The 18,576-nt window shown below is 38.6% G+C and overlaps 1 protein-coding gene across 2 annotated transcripts in view; it reads left to right on the top strand.

Moving 5' to 3' along the window:
• LOC129757502 (MATH and LRR domain-containing protein PFE0570w) overlaps positions 1–18,189 on the top strand; it is an 84,076-nt gene extending 65,887 nt beyond the window's left edge. For both annotated transcript variants that reach the window (XM_055754766.1, XM_055754767.1), the window contains 3 exons: positions 15,698–16,194; positions 16,436–16,572; positions 17,910–18,189. In XM_055754766.1, coding sequence (XP_055610741.1) covers positions 15,698–16,194; positions 16,436–16,572; positions 17,910–18,097 — 822 coding nt within the window. In that variant the 3' untranslated portion in view covers positions 18,098–18,189. The remainder of the gene's footprint in view (positions 1–15,697; positions 16,195–16,435; positions 16,573–17,909) is intronic.
• The last annotated feature ends 387 nt before the right edge of the window (positions 18,190–18,576 follow it).

Genomic DNA, 18,576 nt, shown 5'->3' with positions numbered 1-18,576 from the left:
AGACCTCTTATATATATACATATATGTATTGTGTAGCCTGGTTATATGAGGAAACACAACTTACCTGTCGGCCACTTATGGGATTCGAACTTAAAAGTTTTCTTACCGATAACAAGAATCGAACCCAGTACGCCTGGTATACCAAAAACCAGACTCGCGCCAGCCTATCCACTTGTTGATTGTTGTAGAACCTTACGCCTTACAATGTGGCGAGAAAAGGAAAGGATGGGGTTCCATATAAATTTTGTTGTAAAGCTTAAAAACTGATCATCCAATGGAACTAAATTTGATATGTTAGCACCCAAAATTCAGCCTCTGTGCCAATGGCGTGTAATCAATTACATAGCATCATTGGCACAGAGAACAGACGTACACACTTAATCTTTTCTCCTGTGGTCGGGTCGGTTTCGTCCTGTATTTTCAACAGCTGAAATTACAGGACGATCTCGGGACAGAAAAACAGCTCAGGAAAACAACTGTCAAATTCACCTGTAGTGTCGAAACGGGGTTTCCCTGTGAATTCGAGAAGGTTTCCTTTCGAGGTTTTCAGGAGAATTCTAAGTTTTGTTTCCCCTGGTTCCTTTTTTCTAATCAATCTCAATCGTGTAAAATTCATTGTTTTTAAATAAAAACACCTATTTAATGCACAAATAAATCAATTTATTAACACAAATTTGTTTACCTTTTTTTTAAACACAATACAATTATACTCACTAATTCACTTCACTCGGCTGGATGATTGGTTTTCCTAAGTTTTGCTGGGCCATTTTACAAAATGGTTATTGGCTCGGGTTGGGAAGAAGTGCCGTTGGTTGTTTGGTGATTCCCGAAAAGAAGATTCTGTTGTTCAAAGCGCTGAACTGTCGTCAAAATCGGTGCTGACTGGGCATTCTTCTGAACCACTAGGGCGGGTGGTGAGAAAACCGGAGGATCTGTCGCGTTTGCCAACGAAGATATCTGGGAGGGGGAAACCATTTCGAGAATTTTTATTAGGAACTACCAAATTAGCAATCTCAACTTACCAGAAGACAAACTTTTTCGATGAGCTTTGTCTTGATAGCTTAGGAGCTTATAACTGTCTGACCGAAACCAAACTGACAAAAAATTATCGCTACATTACACACACGCGGTAGAAAAGGATACACAACGGTTGCTCACTCACACACCAACAAAAAACGCGCGATTCTAGATGAATCTCACGTGATTCAGGAGATTGCTGTCCTGAATTAAGGCCGAGGGTTCGAGTACCTGTGCACTCGTTTTAATCCCATCCTGGATTTCAGGGAAAACGAAGTGTCACGTAATTCGGATGAAGTTCCTTTCGAATTTCGCGACCTCTGTGCAATTTCCCTGTGATTCGAAAGTTCATTATCCCGAGAGGAATAAATGCATTCTTAGTGTGTACAAGCTCGAACAAAAAATCTTTAAAAAAGTGTGTAAAATTTCAAATGCTGACACCCAAAAAATACGTTGAAACATGACTTAAAACAGTGCCATCTATTGCGCCGTTCAAAAGTTACAAATCGAATTTTCACAGTTCTCTTTGGTGTATTTGGAGACATCTGGTGGTTGAGTCAAAAAGGAAAAATTGGTTAAAATGTTCGTTGGAAATTTTACACAACTTTCGTGAGATAGCTTGTACGTCTGTTCTCTGTGTCATTGGTACAAGAAGATAACGCGACCGGCGCTGATTCGATTTGCATCCACCGGCATTAGCCGCCCAGTGCAACCGAATTGCGTATGTCTGAAAGAAATAAAATAAAAACGTTTTCACGTCCCTTCATATCGCATCACAAGACGAAGAAGGATGGAAATAAATACCGGCCTACACCAGGCAGCCAGCGAACCGAGCATTGTGCGTGTGTAGCAAAATCAACAAAAAAAAAAATTCCTTCAATTCAATCCACCGGCGAACAACCACGGCTAAGCTGTGCGTGTGTATGTAGCAAAAGCAACAACAAAAACATTCCTTCAATTCACCGGCAAACAACCACCGGCCAAGCTGCCCGGCTTTAGCAGCTGTGTATATGTAGCGTGTGTATGTGAGGCACGCAGTAAGCTAAGCACAATTCTCATTCAATGGGTTTCCCGTTTCCTTCACTCCCGTTCCCTTTCATGTTACCATCACAATCCTACAAAATGTAAGTGCCTTCTTTTTTCTAAAAATCAACCAGATCTACCACCTGACGTTTCTATTGATGGAAATACAGTAGAATATGTCAGATCCCTGAAATTACTTGGGATGCATTTCACAAGAAATTTGACATGGTCTTGCCACATCCAACAAACTAAGAAACGGGTTACACCCTATTTAAACTTTTTGCGCAGTATATCTGGGCAATATTGGGGAGCACACCCAACATCCATGATATGGCTAAAGACCTGCATCCGATCGATACTAGATTATGGTTGTATTTTTATGACCGATATCACTCAAAAAGACGCACTGGTTCTGGACAGAATCCAATGGGCTGCCATTCGAACCTGTTTAGGATCCACTAAAACAACTCACACTGGTTCCCTTGAAGTTGTAGCTGGATTGATGCCTTTACGAAACAGACGAGAGATGATGACTATGCGGTTTGTGAATAGGAGAGCGTCTTTGGAAAGCTGGAATCAGCAATATGTAACACCCGTTTTGAGCTGTGGAATTGAAACCAACGGTCTCCATCGTGCAATTAAAAAACACAACGAATTCTTCCCAATCAAAACTCTACGCAACCTTCCGTGCTTCTTATTTGGTCCAGAAATTCGGAAAAAATATATTTGCGGTTTGCAGCATACTAGCTGAAGATCGTGAGGGATCCACTGCAGAGGCAGTAACCAGATACCTTGAGGAAACGTACAGCAACGCAAACTATCTTGGTACTGATGGCTCTAAGGATATCACTTCTACTGGTTATGCGGTAGTCAATCAATCTGGTGACCGAATTGCCAGCATAAAAATTCCGGTGTCAGCGTCGATTTACATGGCGGAATTACTAGCTATCAGAGACGCAGTCAAAGCTATTCTTAGTTCTCCGCCAAATGGAGTATTTGTCATTCTATCAGACAGTCTAAGCTGCCTTTCAAGTCTTCAAGCAAAAAGTATTAAGCCTTCAAACCCTGTAGCGTGGTACGAAATTAAACACACCATAAACCAAATCGAAATGCTGGGTTCACAGGTCCATCTTGTATGGGTACCATCTCACCGAGGTATACCAATCAATGAATTAGCTGATCAGGAGGCCAAGTCAGCTTGCATCAATGGATCTTCTGGAGACTACGAATTCACAACTTTCGACATCGCTTTTCCTGCTCGTCAAAGGGTACTGCAATCTTGGCAAAATTCTTGGAATACAGCGAATAAGGGCCGATTTTGCTTCGGAATTTGCTCTCGTGTATCTTTACAACCATGGTTCTACACGGTGGACATGAATAGAAGGCAAATTGTTATCCTGTCCAAGCTCATCACTAACCATTCTCGAGTTCCTGCTCATCTGGCTCGGAATCAAATCATCGCAGACTCAACGTGTACGTGTGGCGAAGGCGTAGCAGATCCAAACCACATTATTTTTTTATGCAGTCAGTATGAAACTCATCGTAGACAACTGTGGAGAAGCTTGATTGAAAAACGTATTATTCCGGATTTAGAAATTATTCTGAAACACAAAGATTTTGAATTATATAAAGTGATAGCTGATTTCATTATTACATGTAACATAGATCTCTAAACAAATTTTTTTACAACACTTGGCCGGTTATGTAATTAGAGGTGAAGCCAATAAATAGTTAAGCAAAAAAAAAAAAACTATCTGAATCCGTTAGAAGCATTGTAAATGCAATGCTTCCCATAGTAAAGACACTTTTTCAGCAATTGATGCAAACTTGGCCCCTCCTTTCAGCGTTTATCTCTCTTGATGGCTAATTTTGCCCGAGAGGTCGGAGATATCACTGTTTTACAGTGAAATTGTCGTAGTCTTATTCCTAAATTGGATTCGTTCAATTTTCTACTTCACGAAACTAATTGCGATATTTTTGCGTTGTCCTCAATCTTTGTCTTTCTTCTCAATCTAATATCTCATTCCACGATTTTAACATTATCCAACATTTAACATATATGATTCTTATGGAGGGGTGCTTTTAGGGATCAACAAGCGCCACTCTTTTTATAGAATTTACCTTCCTCTATCAGAAGGGATGGAAGCTGTTGCATGTCATACAACTGCAAGAGGTTAGGACTTGTGCATCGTCAGTTTGTACTGGCCTCAGAGAGTTGCTTTGGACCGAACTCACTTAGAGGAACTTTGTTCAGTTTTGCCTGAACCAAGTTTGATCCTGACTTGACTTCAATTCACATGGAACATGGAACTGTCTGGGGAGAACAAACTGATGATAGTCGTTCTTCTCTTATCTATGATATTTGCGAAAATTTTAATTTAACAATTTTGAACACGGGTGAAAAAACACGAGTACCTAAACCTCCGGCAAGACAAAGTGCAATTGACCTCTCCCTCTGCTCAAATTCACTATCATTGGATTGCCAGTGGAAGGTTATCCTTGATCCCAATGGCAGTGATCATCTGCCTATCAAAATTATGATCACAAATGGGGTCAACACTTCAAATTATATGAATATGACATATGACCTTACAAGACACATCGACTGGAGAAAATATGCGGACTCGATTGTATCAGCCATCGCCTCTGAAAATGGCTTACCTCCATTGGAATAGTATCAATTTCTGGCTCGTTTGATTTATGATAGTGCGATTTGCGCTCAAACGAAACCCATGTCCCCTTCATCTCTTCGTCGAAGACTTCCAAATGTATGGTGGGATAACCAGTGTTTCGAGCTTTATAAGAACAAATCCAACGCATTTAGAACTTTCAGGAAAAATGGAACTCTTGACAATTTCCAGTCCTATTTATCTCTTGAGAATCAATTAAAAAAATTGATCAAAGGGAAAAAACAGGCTTATTGGCGTAATTTTGTTGGAGGTTTTTCAAGAGTAACGTCCATTGGCACTCTGTGGAAAGTGGCACGAAGCATGTGCAATCGAGGATCTGCAACAAATGAAAGTGAAGAACATTCGCATAGGTGGATCTACAACTTTGCACGGAAAATCTGTCCCGACTCCTCACCTGTGCAAAAAATCATTCGAAATGTACCAGCAGATAGGTGCAGTCTAGATTCAAGCTTTTCGATGGTCGAATTCTCACTTGCCCTCCTTTCTTGCAACAATTCTGCTCCGGGAATTGATAAAATTAAATTTAACTTGTTGAAAAACCTTCCGGATGCTGCTAAATTTCGCTTGCTAAATTTATTCAATCAATTCTTGGAGAATAACATTGTACCCCAAGAGTGGAGGCAAGTGAAAGTAATTGCTATCCAAAAGCCTGGGAAACCTGCGTTTTGTTCTGATTGGATAAGTGGGTGGAAACAAATGGTCTCCTTTCAGATACTCAATTTGGGTTCCGAAGGGGCAAAGGGACAAATGATTGTCTTGCTCTGAAGACATACGAATGGCGCACGCAAAACGTGAGCAAATGGCTTCAGTGTTTCTAGACATAAAAGAAGCTTTTGATGCAGTCTCAATAGAGGTGTTGTCGGACAAGTTGCACTCTCGGGGTCTGCCTCCTCTTTTGAACAACATCTTATACAGCTTGCTTTGTGAGAAACATTTGAATTTTGCTCACGAAGATATTGCAGTTAGAAGAACCCTTTTACATGGGCCTCCCGCAGGGTTCATGTTTGAGTCCACTTTTGTACAACTTTTACGTAAGTGACATCGACAGCTGTCTCTCTGAAGGCTGCACTCTAAGACAACTTGCAGATGACGGTGTGGTGTCTGTCACAGGATCTACTGAGTCTTACTGCACAGACCTTTACAAGATACTTTAGACAGATTGTCAACCTGGGCTTTGGGGCTTGGGATTGAGTTTTCTCCTCAGAAAAAGGAGATGGTTGTTTTCATTAAGAAACATAAACCAGCTCAACCGAAGCTTCAACTCCTACACACTAAGATTACAAATTTCTCCCTCGGGATAATGACTATCTGAATAACAGGGAAATGGCTTGATTTAAACGAAGTTCGAACGAAACCCCTTTCGAATCTCGGGGCGCTTCATTTCTTCTGAAATTCGCGATGAAATTCCTACGAACGCACAGGTGATCGAACAATCGCCCTGTATCACGGGAGAACTTCAGCTGTCAACCGTTTTTTGTCTCGCTTTTTATAAATAGTTTTTCTTTTTCACCTTTGGCGGAAAGTTACGTAAAGTTTCCGTTTGTGACGACAAAGGCCAAAGGAATCTGCAAGGAAACCAGCTGCGAAATGTTGCTCTTACGGCCATTTAGGACACTTCCTCCAGACGAGCCATCCATCAGCCAAGCAAAAACAGTGAAAAAAGTGAGCCGTAAAATTGTGTTGTGTTTAAAAATCGACTATCGAACATTCTTATTTGTTCTGTTTCATAGATGCGGCCAGGATTCAGCTGAAACATCGGTGATGCTGGTAGCCAGGCGGGAGGGATTTACCGGCGGAGCTTGACTGAATCCAACTGGTCGAGAAAATTGGCTGTCGCAACATACTTTGTTCCATACCAAGTTTCAGGTATTTTTTTTTATCAAAATGAAGTTACTTAAAGAATAACATTTCATTGTTTTTTTTCAGGCAAAATACCGGAGAATACAAACGGAATACAACAGCGAAGTGATATTATAAAAAATCATCAATAAATGTGCTTTTAATTTTAAATTGGTATTTTGTGCGAAATATATCCCTATTAATATATCTCTTTACATTTAAATTTCGAAAGAAAACAGTCTCGAGGCTACAGGATTATTTCGAAACCTTCCTGCAAGCCACAGGAGAACATCGTTTCGACCCTACAGGTGATTTTGACAGCTGTTTTCCTGTAGTGGTTTTCTGTCCTGAGATCGTCCTGTAATTTCAGCTGTTGAAAATACAGGACGAAATTGTCCCGATCACAGGAGAAAAGATTAAGTGTGTAGGCAGAACAATCACTCAATCGAGATGTTTCAAGTATCTTGGGGTCTGGTTTGATTCCAAGTGTACCTGGAGAGCTCATATTGAGTATCTGAAAGGAAAATGCCAACGAAGGATTAATTTTCTCCGATCAATCACTGGCACCTGGTGGGGGGCCCATCCAGAAGATCTTATAAAATTGTATCGAACTACTATTCTCTCAGTGATGGAGTATGGAAGTTTCTGCTTTCAATCAGCTGCCAAAACGCACCTTATTAAACTTGAGCGGATTCAATATCGTTGTCTCCGCATCGCTTTGGGTTGTATGCCCTCAACGCATAACATGAGTCTTGAAGTTTTGGCAGGCATACTCCCACTGAAAGATCGATTCAATTTACTCTCTCTGCGGTTCCTCATCAGGTGTGAGGTCATGAACCCATTGGTCATTGTTAATTTTGAAAGGCTACTTGAGCTAAATCTTCAAACCAGATTTATGTCTATATATCATGTCTTCATTTCCATGCAGGTAAATCCTTCTTCGTATTCTCCAACTCGTGTTTGCAACCCAGACTACGACAATTCTTCTGTCCAGTTTGATTTGTCTATGCAGCGAAAAATTCGTGGAATTCCGAACCTGCACCGTCTGCTTTTAGTTCCAAGAATTTTGATGCTAAATATAGACACGTCAATGCTGAACAAATGTACTTTACTGATGGCTCTGTTATGGATGAATTTACGGGATTTGGAGTATTCAATGAAACTACTAGTGCGTCTTACAGTCTTCAATCACCATGCTCTGTGTACATTGCAGAGCTTGCAGCTATCCACAGGGCATTGGGCAGTGTCGCCTCACGACCAATTGAACACTACTATATCATAACGGATAGTCTTAGCTCTATTGAAGCAATCCGTTCAATAAGACCTGGAAAGCATTCTCCGTACTTCCTCGAGAAGATACGGGACATTTTGAGTGCTTTATCTAAACGTTGCTTTTCCATCACCTTCGTTTGGGTACCCTCACATTGTTCGATTCTGGGCAATGAGAGGGCAGACTCTCTTGCGAAAGTGGGTGCGACGGAAGGAGACATTTATCACCGTGAAATCGTTTTTAACGAATTTTACTCTTTAGTTCGAAGAAACTCACTTGTCAACTGGCAGCGCAAATGGGACGAGGATGAGTTGGGTCGATGGTTCCACTCGATTATCCCAAAGGTTTGCCTTAAGCCCTGGTTCAATAGGTTGGATCTAAGTCGAGATTTTATTCGAGTATTTTCTCGTCTTATGTCCAATCATTGTTCCTTAAACGCGTTACTCTTTCGTGTAAACCTGACTGGCAGCAATTTGTGTAGCTGTGGCCAAGGTTACCATGACATCGAGCATATTGTTTGGTCGTGTGAGGTCCATCTTGTCGCCAGAGCGAATTTAGTAGACTCCCTTCGGGCCCGAGGAAAACCACCTAACGTTCCAGTGAGAGATGTGTTGGCTGTGATACACTTAAACTACATGTTCGAAATTTATCTATTCCTAAAATCTATCGACCTTCGTCTATAACTATTTTCATTTTCACGTTTCCCTTTCTACACACAAAACTTTCGAGGCCGGAAATTAGCAAAATTTTGCTCAAATTTGACCAGCTAGAAACATAGCAATCAATTTAGCAAAAAAAATTAACTAAAATTTTAGCAAACGAGAAAAAAGTTAGCCGCCGCATTTTTTACTCAAATTTTTAGCAAAAACCGGAGGAAAAGATCGCCCGGATCTGAAATTTCAAAATTTATTGTTTTTTAATCTGGAGAATCAGGGGGAATGTTTGATTATATAATAGAATACTCAACTTTCATTCAATTTTGATTTATTTTTCACAATTTTTTTAATTTTACACATTTTGTAAAATAGAAGTTCCGATCCTGGGAACGCACTTTCCGGCAAGCGAAGTGCCAAGCAAATGCACCGGGTGTGTGCTCGTTGAATTTTCAGTCGTGGTCCCTCTTCATTTCCGGACTGTTGCGGGTTTCTTGTTGCAAATTTAACCTGGTTGAAAAGAAAACAAACAAACAATTTTGCAATTAAAAATACGGAAAATCTGTACAGTTTATCATTGACTTCTACCTCTTTCGCTTCCGGTGTCGATTTGGCCAGTATTTTGTTGTTGACTAAGCCACCTTTTGAACCACTAGCAGCGATCTTTCGGAACCGCGCTCAATCGTGTCTGTTTGTTTTTTTTTCTTCTCCCTACCCGCGGCGGCTGCTGTCTGTACACAAAGCGGCTAGAAGTCCTTCATTCTACTAAAATCAAGCAAGATGAACTTTCATACTGCTAAAATCAAGTAAATTTAGCTTTTTGCTAAATCAACGGTAAAATTTTTTTTTTGCTAACGAAAAGTAACAGTGAAATTTTGCTAAGTAGAGCCCCGAAAGTTTTGTGTGTATATCTTTTCTTTGAAAAATTGTAAAACTAGGTTAAGTAACCAATTGTAAAAAGCAAAAAGATGTTGGCTCTTTAAAACTCAAAGGTCCGAGCCGTTTCAAATAAACAAATTATAAAAAAAAAACCACAATTTATAAGTTGTTTGCATAAGAATAATTTGAGACCCTCCTTTTTTAGGGCGGAGTCGGAAAAAAAGAGGCAGGTTTAACTCATACTTTAGTTGCATGTGACGTTTTGCAGCTACTTAAATATTTCTAAGGTATGTGAGCCCATCCGGCAATGTAAGGAGAAGGTGGGGAATTTGGTCATTCATTGGTGTTTTTATTCGTTTGCATTGTGTGGACTTTTGTAAAACCGCCTTAAGTAATGCGTTTAGATCTAAGCTTAAACCGCAAAAATTAAAAAGACATCTTGCGAGTTTCAAATAGTCACCATACACAGCAATTTTTTTTGCTGGAAACCAGCAAAATTTTGCTGGTTTTTGTCCCGCTGACTTTCCAGCCAAAACAGCAAACGTGAATGCTGGTTTCCAGCAATTCAAATTACTGGAAAATCAGCAATCCAGATTGCTGGAAACCAGCTTTTTTTTCAACACAACCGACAGTATTTAGTATCAAATTTATATTTCAATTCAAAATTAAATTTTAATATTGGCTGTGCATATAATTAGCAATAAAAACAATAATTTTCTCCTATTTTCAATGAGGGATTCATTTATTTCCAAAAAATCTTTTGTTTTACATCTAACACCGGCTCTGGGGCGGCAGCTTTGTGTCTAAAGTGTTGATCATCCGCCACCTGTAAAATAAAAGCTTACCCTTGACTTGATGCCTGGTTGCTAGAATATAGAGGAAAATAAAAATGATTATATTAATCTAACCGAAATTCGTGAAATACAGTCTCACCTTGCTTCAGCGTACGAAAACAAACAGACTCCAATTTGACAACTCGATTGCTGATTTTCCAGCAAACTAGATCAATTGCTGGAAAGTCCAGCAATTTGAAAACCGATTGCTGATTTTTTAGCAAAAAAGAAAGGAACACAACCGAATGCTGAAAAATCCAGCAATTTGAACCCCGATTGCTGGTTTCCAGCACAATTTGGAATTGCTGAACGTTTCCAGCATTTTTTTTTTGCTGGAAATCGAGGCAAAAATTTACTGTGTAGGACCATCTTGTCGCTATAAAACGAATTTCATAGACTCCCTTCGGGCCCAAAGAAAACCACCCAACGTTCCAGTAAGAGATGTGATGGACTTGGACTACATGTTCGAAATATACCTTTTCCTAAAAGCTATTGATCTCCGTCTATAATTCTTTTTATTTTCATATTTTCCTATCTATTTCATATTCTCTTCAAAAAGTGTTCAAAAAGTGATCTAGACCTAAGCAAACAATTGTAAAAAAACAAAACAAGTTTGACTCTCTCCAGCATCAATGTATGAGCCGTTTCAAATAAAGGAATTACAAAAAAAAATAGTCACCACATGGTAAGTTGAAATTATGCCAAATGACGTTATGCCAAATGTCATACTCCCCTTGAAACTATCCCATTCACTGTGATGATTTGTAGACAGGGATGCCAGGTGTTGAGGACAAAAAATCTGGGCAATTTTGAAAAAAAGTCTGTGCGTGTCTGTGCATAAGGAAGATCTTAAGTTTGGTACTTAACAATATATTTGATGATGAGTGTGAGCGGGGGAGGGGGAGGGTGTAGGTTGTGCTGTGGTATTCGGGTTATTTTCGAGTTAAAAACTGTATAACAAACACTATTTCCTACCACGTACTATGTAGATCTTATTTTAAAGAAAATGTTTTGAATGATTGGTCAAATACCAATGAAAACAGGAGAGATTTCAGTCTAATCTGGCACTAACGGATCATATCCGATACATGAATATTGATTTCATCGCTCAATTTTGAAAATCTGTAAAATCTGGGCACTCTCAGCAAAAATCTGGGCAAAATCTGTGTCTGACCAATATCTGGAAGGAGGGTCAAAAGTCTTGGTTTTACAGACAAATCTGGGCACCTGGCAACCCAGTTTGTAGAAGAGATTATTCACAGTGTAACAACTGTCAAATTCCAGATGAATTCGGTAATTCTCGTTAACCGTGCATGTTTAGCTTGGCGCCAAATCCCAAAAGTGTCAACATTCATAGTATTGGTGATGTTCATGCTTATGCTACACAGACAAGATGAACCATCCTCATGACAATACTGATTGTTCACCTTGTGCCAACCCCCTGGCAACTTGACGTTTCCCATACAATTCGCGTGTGCCAGTTTTTTCTGGTTCTCTGGTTCTGTCAAATCGAAAATCAAGCGACTTAACATGTCGGAAGGACGCATATGGAAATATGTTTTCTTTTAACCGATTCAACAAATGAAAAAAACGTTCAGAGTTGAAAATTAGTTCAGTTATACGTAAAGTGAATCTGTTTTCAAAAGTTCAGTCGGATAAAGGGCACACAGACGAAATCTGTATGTCCTTTATTACGTTTAAAACTTTTGGACTGATCAAAATAATTCACTGATATACGGCAGATTTTTGGGAAAAGAACCCCTTCCACCAAAACTATTGATGACGATCGTACAAAATAAATGTAAAACAAAACATTACCACAACAATCATCGAACGATTTTTATAAACTGCGATACATATGATAATTTTAGTATAACAAAACTATCAAATTATAGCAGAACATTTCTCGGTTTATGGAAAACTGTTCCTATACAATATATAAATATGTAGAATATTCAATGAGAATAATAATTTCGGTTGAAATTTTTTTTCATTCATTCGAATTTTATGATTTGCACCACATTTGATGATCTGCCCTTTCCATACGCATGGCTCGAAAAGTATGTAAACAAGCGGTACACAAGCGACACCTGCGGATTTCAATCAGGCACACGAAACTCGCCAGAACTGTCAAGTTGCCAGGGGGTTGCCTTGTGCTTATACTTTGCTGCATGGAGTTATCCATGATCATTCTCAAAGAGAAAGTCATCAGGTCAAGAGGTAAGTGCTAATCTGGTAAAACTTACACAATTCTAATTATTTCGTTTTGTCTATAATTGCAGCTTTCGCCATGTTGGTGCAGCAGCAGTTACTGGCCTAAAGGGCCATAAAATTGCGTTAAGTGGCTGCATATATCTTCTGGCTGTTCTCGGCGAAAATGCCTCGCACTCCAATGCCGGCATCGAGAAAATCCTGAGCTCAGTCGGTATCATCGTTTCTGGTCGCGAGATGCTGTCTTTGATGCCAGCCGGTGACGATGGTGCCTTAGCTGCTGGTGGTGGAGCTGCTCCGTCAAGCAGAAGGAAGAAAAGAAAAAATGTCGGGGCCCGAGAATGACGACATGGGTTTCGGTTTCTTTTAAGTATAGTTTTATTATGTATATTATGCACAAAATAAATAAATAAATCTATATATATAAAAAGCAATTTCTGTGGGTTTGTTTGTTTGTTTGTCCTCTATAGGCTCAGCCATCTTAAGAGCAAGAGAGCTGAAATTTGGCATGGATACTCATTAGGACCAGGAATGATGAAAAATGTTTTTAGATTTTTGGATGACCCCTTCTGAAGGGGGTCGTCCATACAAGACAAATATTGTTTTCGCGATATTGACGTTATTTTTCGTCGGATTGTGACAAAAATTTGCACATGGGGGTTTTGAGAGACGAGGAATTGATTCCAAATATTGAATTTCGTGTCAGGGGTCGGCAAAAGGGGTCGTCCATATGAACTGTTCAGTGTTTTTACTATAGTGACGTTATTATACATTGGATTGATACAAAAATTTGCATATGAGTGTTTTGAGGGACGAGCAATCGATTTCAGCTATTAAATTCAGGGTCAGAGGTTGGCCAAAGGGGTCATCCATATCAACTTTTTAATGTTTTTACGGTATTGGCGTTATTATGCATTAGATTGAGATGAAAATTTGCAGATGGGGATTTTAAGGAACGGACAATCGATTCCAGTAATCAAATTTTGTACAAGGGGTCGGCAAAAGGGGTCGTCCATATCAACTGTTTAATGCTTTTGCGATATTGGCGTTATTAAAGATTCGATTTTGATGAAAATTTGCACAAAAGTATTTTGAGGAATGATCAATCGATTCCAGGTTTCAAATTCAGGGTCAAGGGTCGGCCAAAGGGGTCGTCCATATTAACACTATTTTTGCGAAATTAATGCTTAAATTCATTGGATTAAGATGGAAACTTGGTACGTGAGAGATTCAAGGATTAATTGATTTCAGTAATTGATTTCAGCAGTCAAATTTTATTCAGAGGTCTGCGAAAGGTGTCGTCCATATAAACTGTTCAATGTTTTTGCGGTATTGACCTCATTATACATCCTATTGAGATAGAAATTTCCACATAGAAGTTTTGAGGGAGGGGTCGGCAAAAATATTCGTTCATTTACTGTTTTTTCTATATTGGGGATTAGATATTCTGCGAGTCGAGTGATGTGACTCACTAAATTTCACTTCTTTATCCTGACTTTAGGATATGTTTTTGAGAAGAAACATAAGTATGAATGAGCTCCAAAAATCGATCACAGGACATTTGAGCTAAAACTTCTAGCCTAGAGTGTTTTCTGGAGTCAGCACATCGATGTGAAATTTTGCACATCACGTCACGTAACTCTCAGAATAAGCTCCATTGTCTTGGTTATACATCGAATTATAATGAAAATTTGCACATGGAAGTTTTACAGTACATGTAATTGATTTCACGTGTCAAATTTCGACAGGGAATCAGTTAAAGGGGTCGTCCATAATATTTTAGATTTTTTTTTTCAAGCACGACAGTTTTGCAGGATAAGGAATCGATTCCTGATAACAAACATTCTATTAGACGACAGAAAAAGGGGTCGTCCACATTTACTGTTTAATGTTTTTGCAATCATTGTTTAATTATGCTTGAGATCCAGATAAAAACTCATTCACGGGTGTTTTACAAAACGGAGAATTGATTTATGAATTGAAATTTTGAATCAGACGACAGAAAAGGGGTCGGTCAAATTACCTTTAAAATTATTTAGACATAATTTCGTTGTTATGCATTAAAAAAAGACAAAAATTCGTACACGAGTGTTCTTATCGACAGTCAATTAATTCTTTTTTTCTTAAATTTCCGTTTGGTATACTACCTAAAAGGTCACTTGCAAATTATTTTTAGTATTCTAAGCATTTACAAAATCATCAGCTTTAAAGTTAAATTCGAAACGAAGTTCGTACGGGATCAGCTAGTATTAATTAATAAAATTAAAATTAAAACTAAAAAGAAAATTTTTTATTTGAAATTTACATTGATATTCCTTTTGAAACCGGACCATCCTTTTGCATTACACATACATTCACACTTTTCAATGCAACGCACTCACACATAAGCACAAATGTCAACCGAGCTGTCATTCTGAAAATTCATTTCTAGTCATTAAAATTCATCAGGTTGGGCCATTTTCCACTAGAAAACAATGGGACGGCTAGTAGAATTTCTACTAATCTTTCTAGTGGTCCTACTAATCTTTTCCGTCAAAGGGATACCTTGTTTTGAGTATATTCAAAATAGATCATGAATGCTTTAGTCATTTTTTAGCGAGTATTACTGACGATATTATATCAGCATGACTAGACGATGATGATATTAACGCGCCAGTACTAAATTTTACTTCGGAAGTCCGGACTTCCGACTTCCGAAAAAGGAAAGTGAAGTACTAGATTGACGGAAGTCTGTTGCCAGTTTTACCAGTGAAAAAAAATTTCAAAATTCACAATGCGTATATCAAAAATCTTCCAATAACAATTTTCACGCCACAGCAAGAGTTGCCACTTGGCGAATTGATTTGATACTTTTTTACCGTCGCTGGTTGGCAAGGTTGCCAGCCATCAGGCCGAAAACTATTTCTTTTTTCTTTTTTTGATTTGTGTTTAACCCGACCCTAATTCTTCCTCGTCCGAAAACTATGGAATTCAACTGCTAGGACATTTATTGTTTTTTTTTTTTTGGCGAGACAAGTATTTTGGTCCCTTTCCCATTCGTTTTTTTCCATATCACCTGATTGCAAACCTCAGTAAGGCTTCCGCAGGCGAATGCACGGAAGTCAGATTACGTTTGCAGTGTCTAAGTTAGACATCAGGAATATGCCTCAACTACGACGCGTTACAGCATTTAAAATTGCGTATCCATCGTCTAAGGTGTAGAAAATTTATTTTTCAAACCTTTAGTAGCAAATCATTAGCTTTAATTTATTGTCCTTAATTTCTTGCCTTTCTTATTGACAGCAATCAAACGTACAACCTCCAGTAAAGCCTCAAAGATATTACTTCTACGACCAAAGTCACCAAGAAGATAACGTTTTCAATTTGGAGGGTCACGAATGTTTACCCAACGTTTTGTGTCAGAACGTGAACCAAATGAAAATTAATCTTATGTCCTCGAACGATAAGGACATGGCTTGTGGCAGCCCATTGAACCAAGAACGTTATCAAAGGCTCAGTCTTCCAACCATAGCATCAAGCAACGCATGCAGCATGAACGCATCGAAAAAATGCCCTTGTGTTCATGCGGACAAAAGTTTGGTTCAATGCAAAAAACCTTGGCATCAAAGTTATACCGATGTTCGAGATGTCAAACGAAATTCGGAAACACTTTCCCGTACTGAAGGCCTGACATGTTCTTATAACAGCAAACATGAATTCAAGAAGTCATTACCAGAATCAGTTATTCAGTCCATTACGGAACGTGTGCAATTTCTCGGGATAGGTTTGGAAAAACGTCGGTAAGAATTCATGAAATAGATTATGGAAACTTTTCATTTGCATATTTTCTATTATAAAAAACGAACTCAGTACCACTATTTGAATCCAAAGGCATCCAAATCCCAGAAAACGTAAAACAAACTTTTGAGAGGAAACTGTACTTTGCATGGATTTAAGATCAATTTCAAACATTGGTACTGAGATGTTTTCTATAATGGTAGAAATCAACTCCTATTTCTATTTGGTATTCTTATTTTTCAGAAAGTCGGACGCCCCTCGCTTTACTGTTGAAAGTGATGAACGAAAATATAATATATGTGAATCTGTTCTTCCAAATGACGAAACAATTATAAGTGTTAGCGGGAAAAAGAAGTGTTCACACTGCAAAATAGAACTAGGTAGGTATTATTTACTGGAGTATCAGTTGTCCGCTGCGTTTCTTCAATTATAAGGGAACGTCCATAAATGACGTAGCTTTTTTTCGAATTTGTATACCACCCCCCTCCCCCCTCGTAGCATTTCGTCACAAAGTCATAGACCCCCCCTAGATAATAACGTAGCCTTAATAAACCCCCCCCCCCACTTTTAAAAATCGATATTTAATTTAGAATAATACAAAAAATAACAAAAAAAGGGAAAGAAGTTATAAATGGAAGTTTAAAAAAGCATCAAAATCAAGCTACCTTTCAACAAACAGGATAGCTAGTAAGTATTCAATCAGTTGCGTCGGTCCAAATTATCTCCATTCGGGATTCCAATGAAATCGTTGGGCAGCTTTCCCCCATCGCCTGTTCGGCTGGAATAATTGCATCTGCGATGTCAGCTGCCTCCACCCACTCTCTATCGTCCTCCGGAGTGATGACCAGCACTTCTTGTTCTCTTTTGCCTACAATTCGCTTTGGACGAATCTTTCTATTCGAGGCTGGAGCCTTGTGGATTTTGCTATGCTCCTTTTGGAGAACATTTGAAGCAAAATATAAATTGCATTTCTTGCATGTACGCTCCTTGATACGCTTGAAAACAGTCGGGCAGTAGGAGTCAAAAGCTACATGTTCAGACTGGATTGAATTAGGCATAATTTTGCTCAATTTTGATTTTTTTTTGATATTTAATCAAAGCTACGTAGCTTCACTTGAACCCCTACCCCCCCTCTCGTCACACATCGTCACACAAAGTTAAACTCCCCCCCTCCCCCTCAAATGCTACGTCATTTATGGATGTTCCCTAAAAGATCATTTATCGCGTGAGCTTTCATTACGTCGTTTGAAACAAAATGTTAGCAAAGAGTTTTATTACGAAAAAATACAAAAACTGACATAAACTAGGGGCAACTCCTTTCCATTTAGAATATTTGTAGCCTGGACAACATATTCTATATGTGAAATATAAATCTTAAAGTTGTTATGATAACTTTTGCAGCAGTTTTCTGTGAATTCTTAAGATGTTTCATACGACGCGTCGCGACTTAATGAAAGCTCACGCGAGATTTGTTTTTCTACCTGGAATCTTCACTTGAAATGTGGCAAACGATTATTTATTAAATTTTCCATCTAGAAATCCATATTTAGAAATCGAATCTGTAGCACTGAGAATTGAATTTCGTGATCTGCTTCTGAAATCTCGCACAGGCAATCACGAATCTAACACCCGATTCTTAATAGATAAGTTTTCAGCATTAAATCATGCAGATGTGAAGATAATAACGTCTCAAATTTTGTTGTGTACTTGGTTCCAGGCCGTGGAGCAGCGATGGTTATTGAGAGTTTGGGACTTCTATATCACATTGATTGCTTCAAATGCTGCGTTTGTGATATACGATTAGGGGACGGACTGAAGGGGACCGATGTGCGCGTTCGGAAATATAAATTACATTGCAGGAACTGTTTTTCCAGCGAGGATGGCGTAAAGTTTAGCTGTGTTTAAATTCAATGTCAAAGTTTATTTAATAATGTTAAAATAATTGTTTCTATTGTTGTTTCTTAATATAAATACATATGATGTTAACATTTTTTCCACTTGAAAGTAACTATCTTAGCCGATGACACGCTTTGATTAATCATATCTCTCTGAATCAACACTTTTTGTTTGTTTCAAATAACAAAATGCATTTGATTAAAAATGCTTCCAATTATTTTAAAATCTGATGAATTGTTCGCGAGATATGGAAAAAAAAATCAAAATAAATGTATAGGGAGCAAACGTTGAAAATGTCAGGAAAACAAAAAGATCAAATGAAACAGTGTTAACCCTCATCCGCATTAGGGTGTCATTTTGACACCATTGCAAGTTTGAAGGCTTGTAACTTCTTTCAGAAGCTTCAAAATACAAAAATTTCTTCGGGGACCCTAAATGAATTCAAAAGCTCTTCAATATTGCATCTTTACTTTTTTTATGGACGAACC

This window comes from Uranotaenia lowii, chromosome 3 (assembly GCF_029784155.1).
Source record: "Uranotaenia lowii strain MFRU-FL chromosome 3, ASM2978415v1, whole genome shotgun sequence".
NCBI lineage: Eukaryota > Metazoa > Arthropoda > Insecta > Diptera > Culicidae > Uranotaenia > Uranotaenia lowii.
This window is presented reverse-complemented; position numbering and strand designations above follow the sequence as displayed.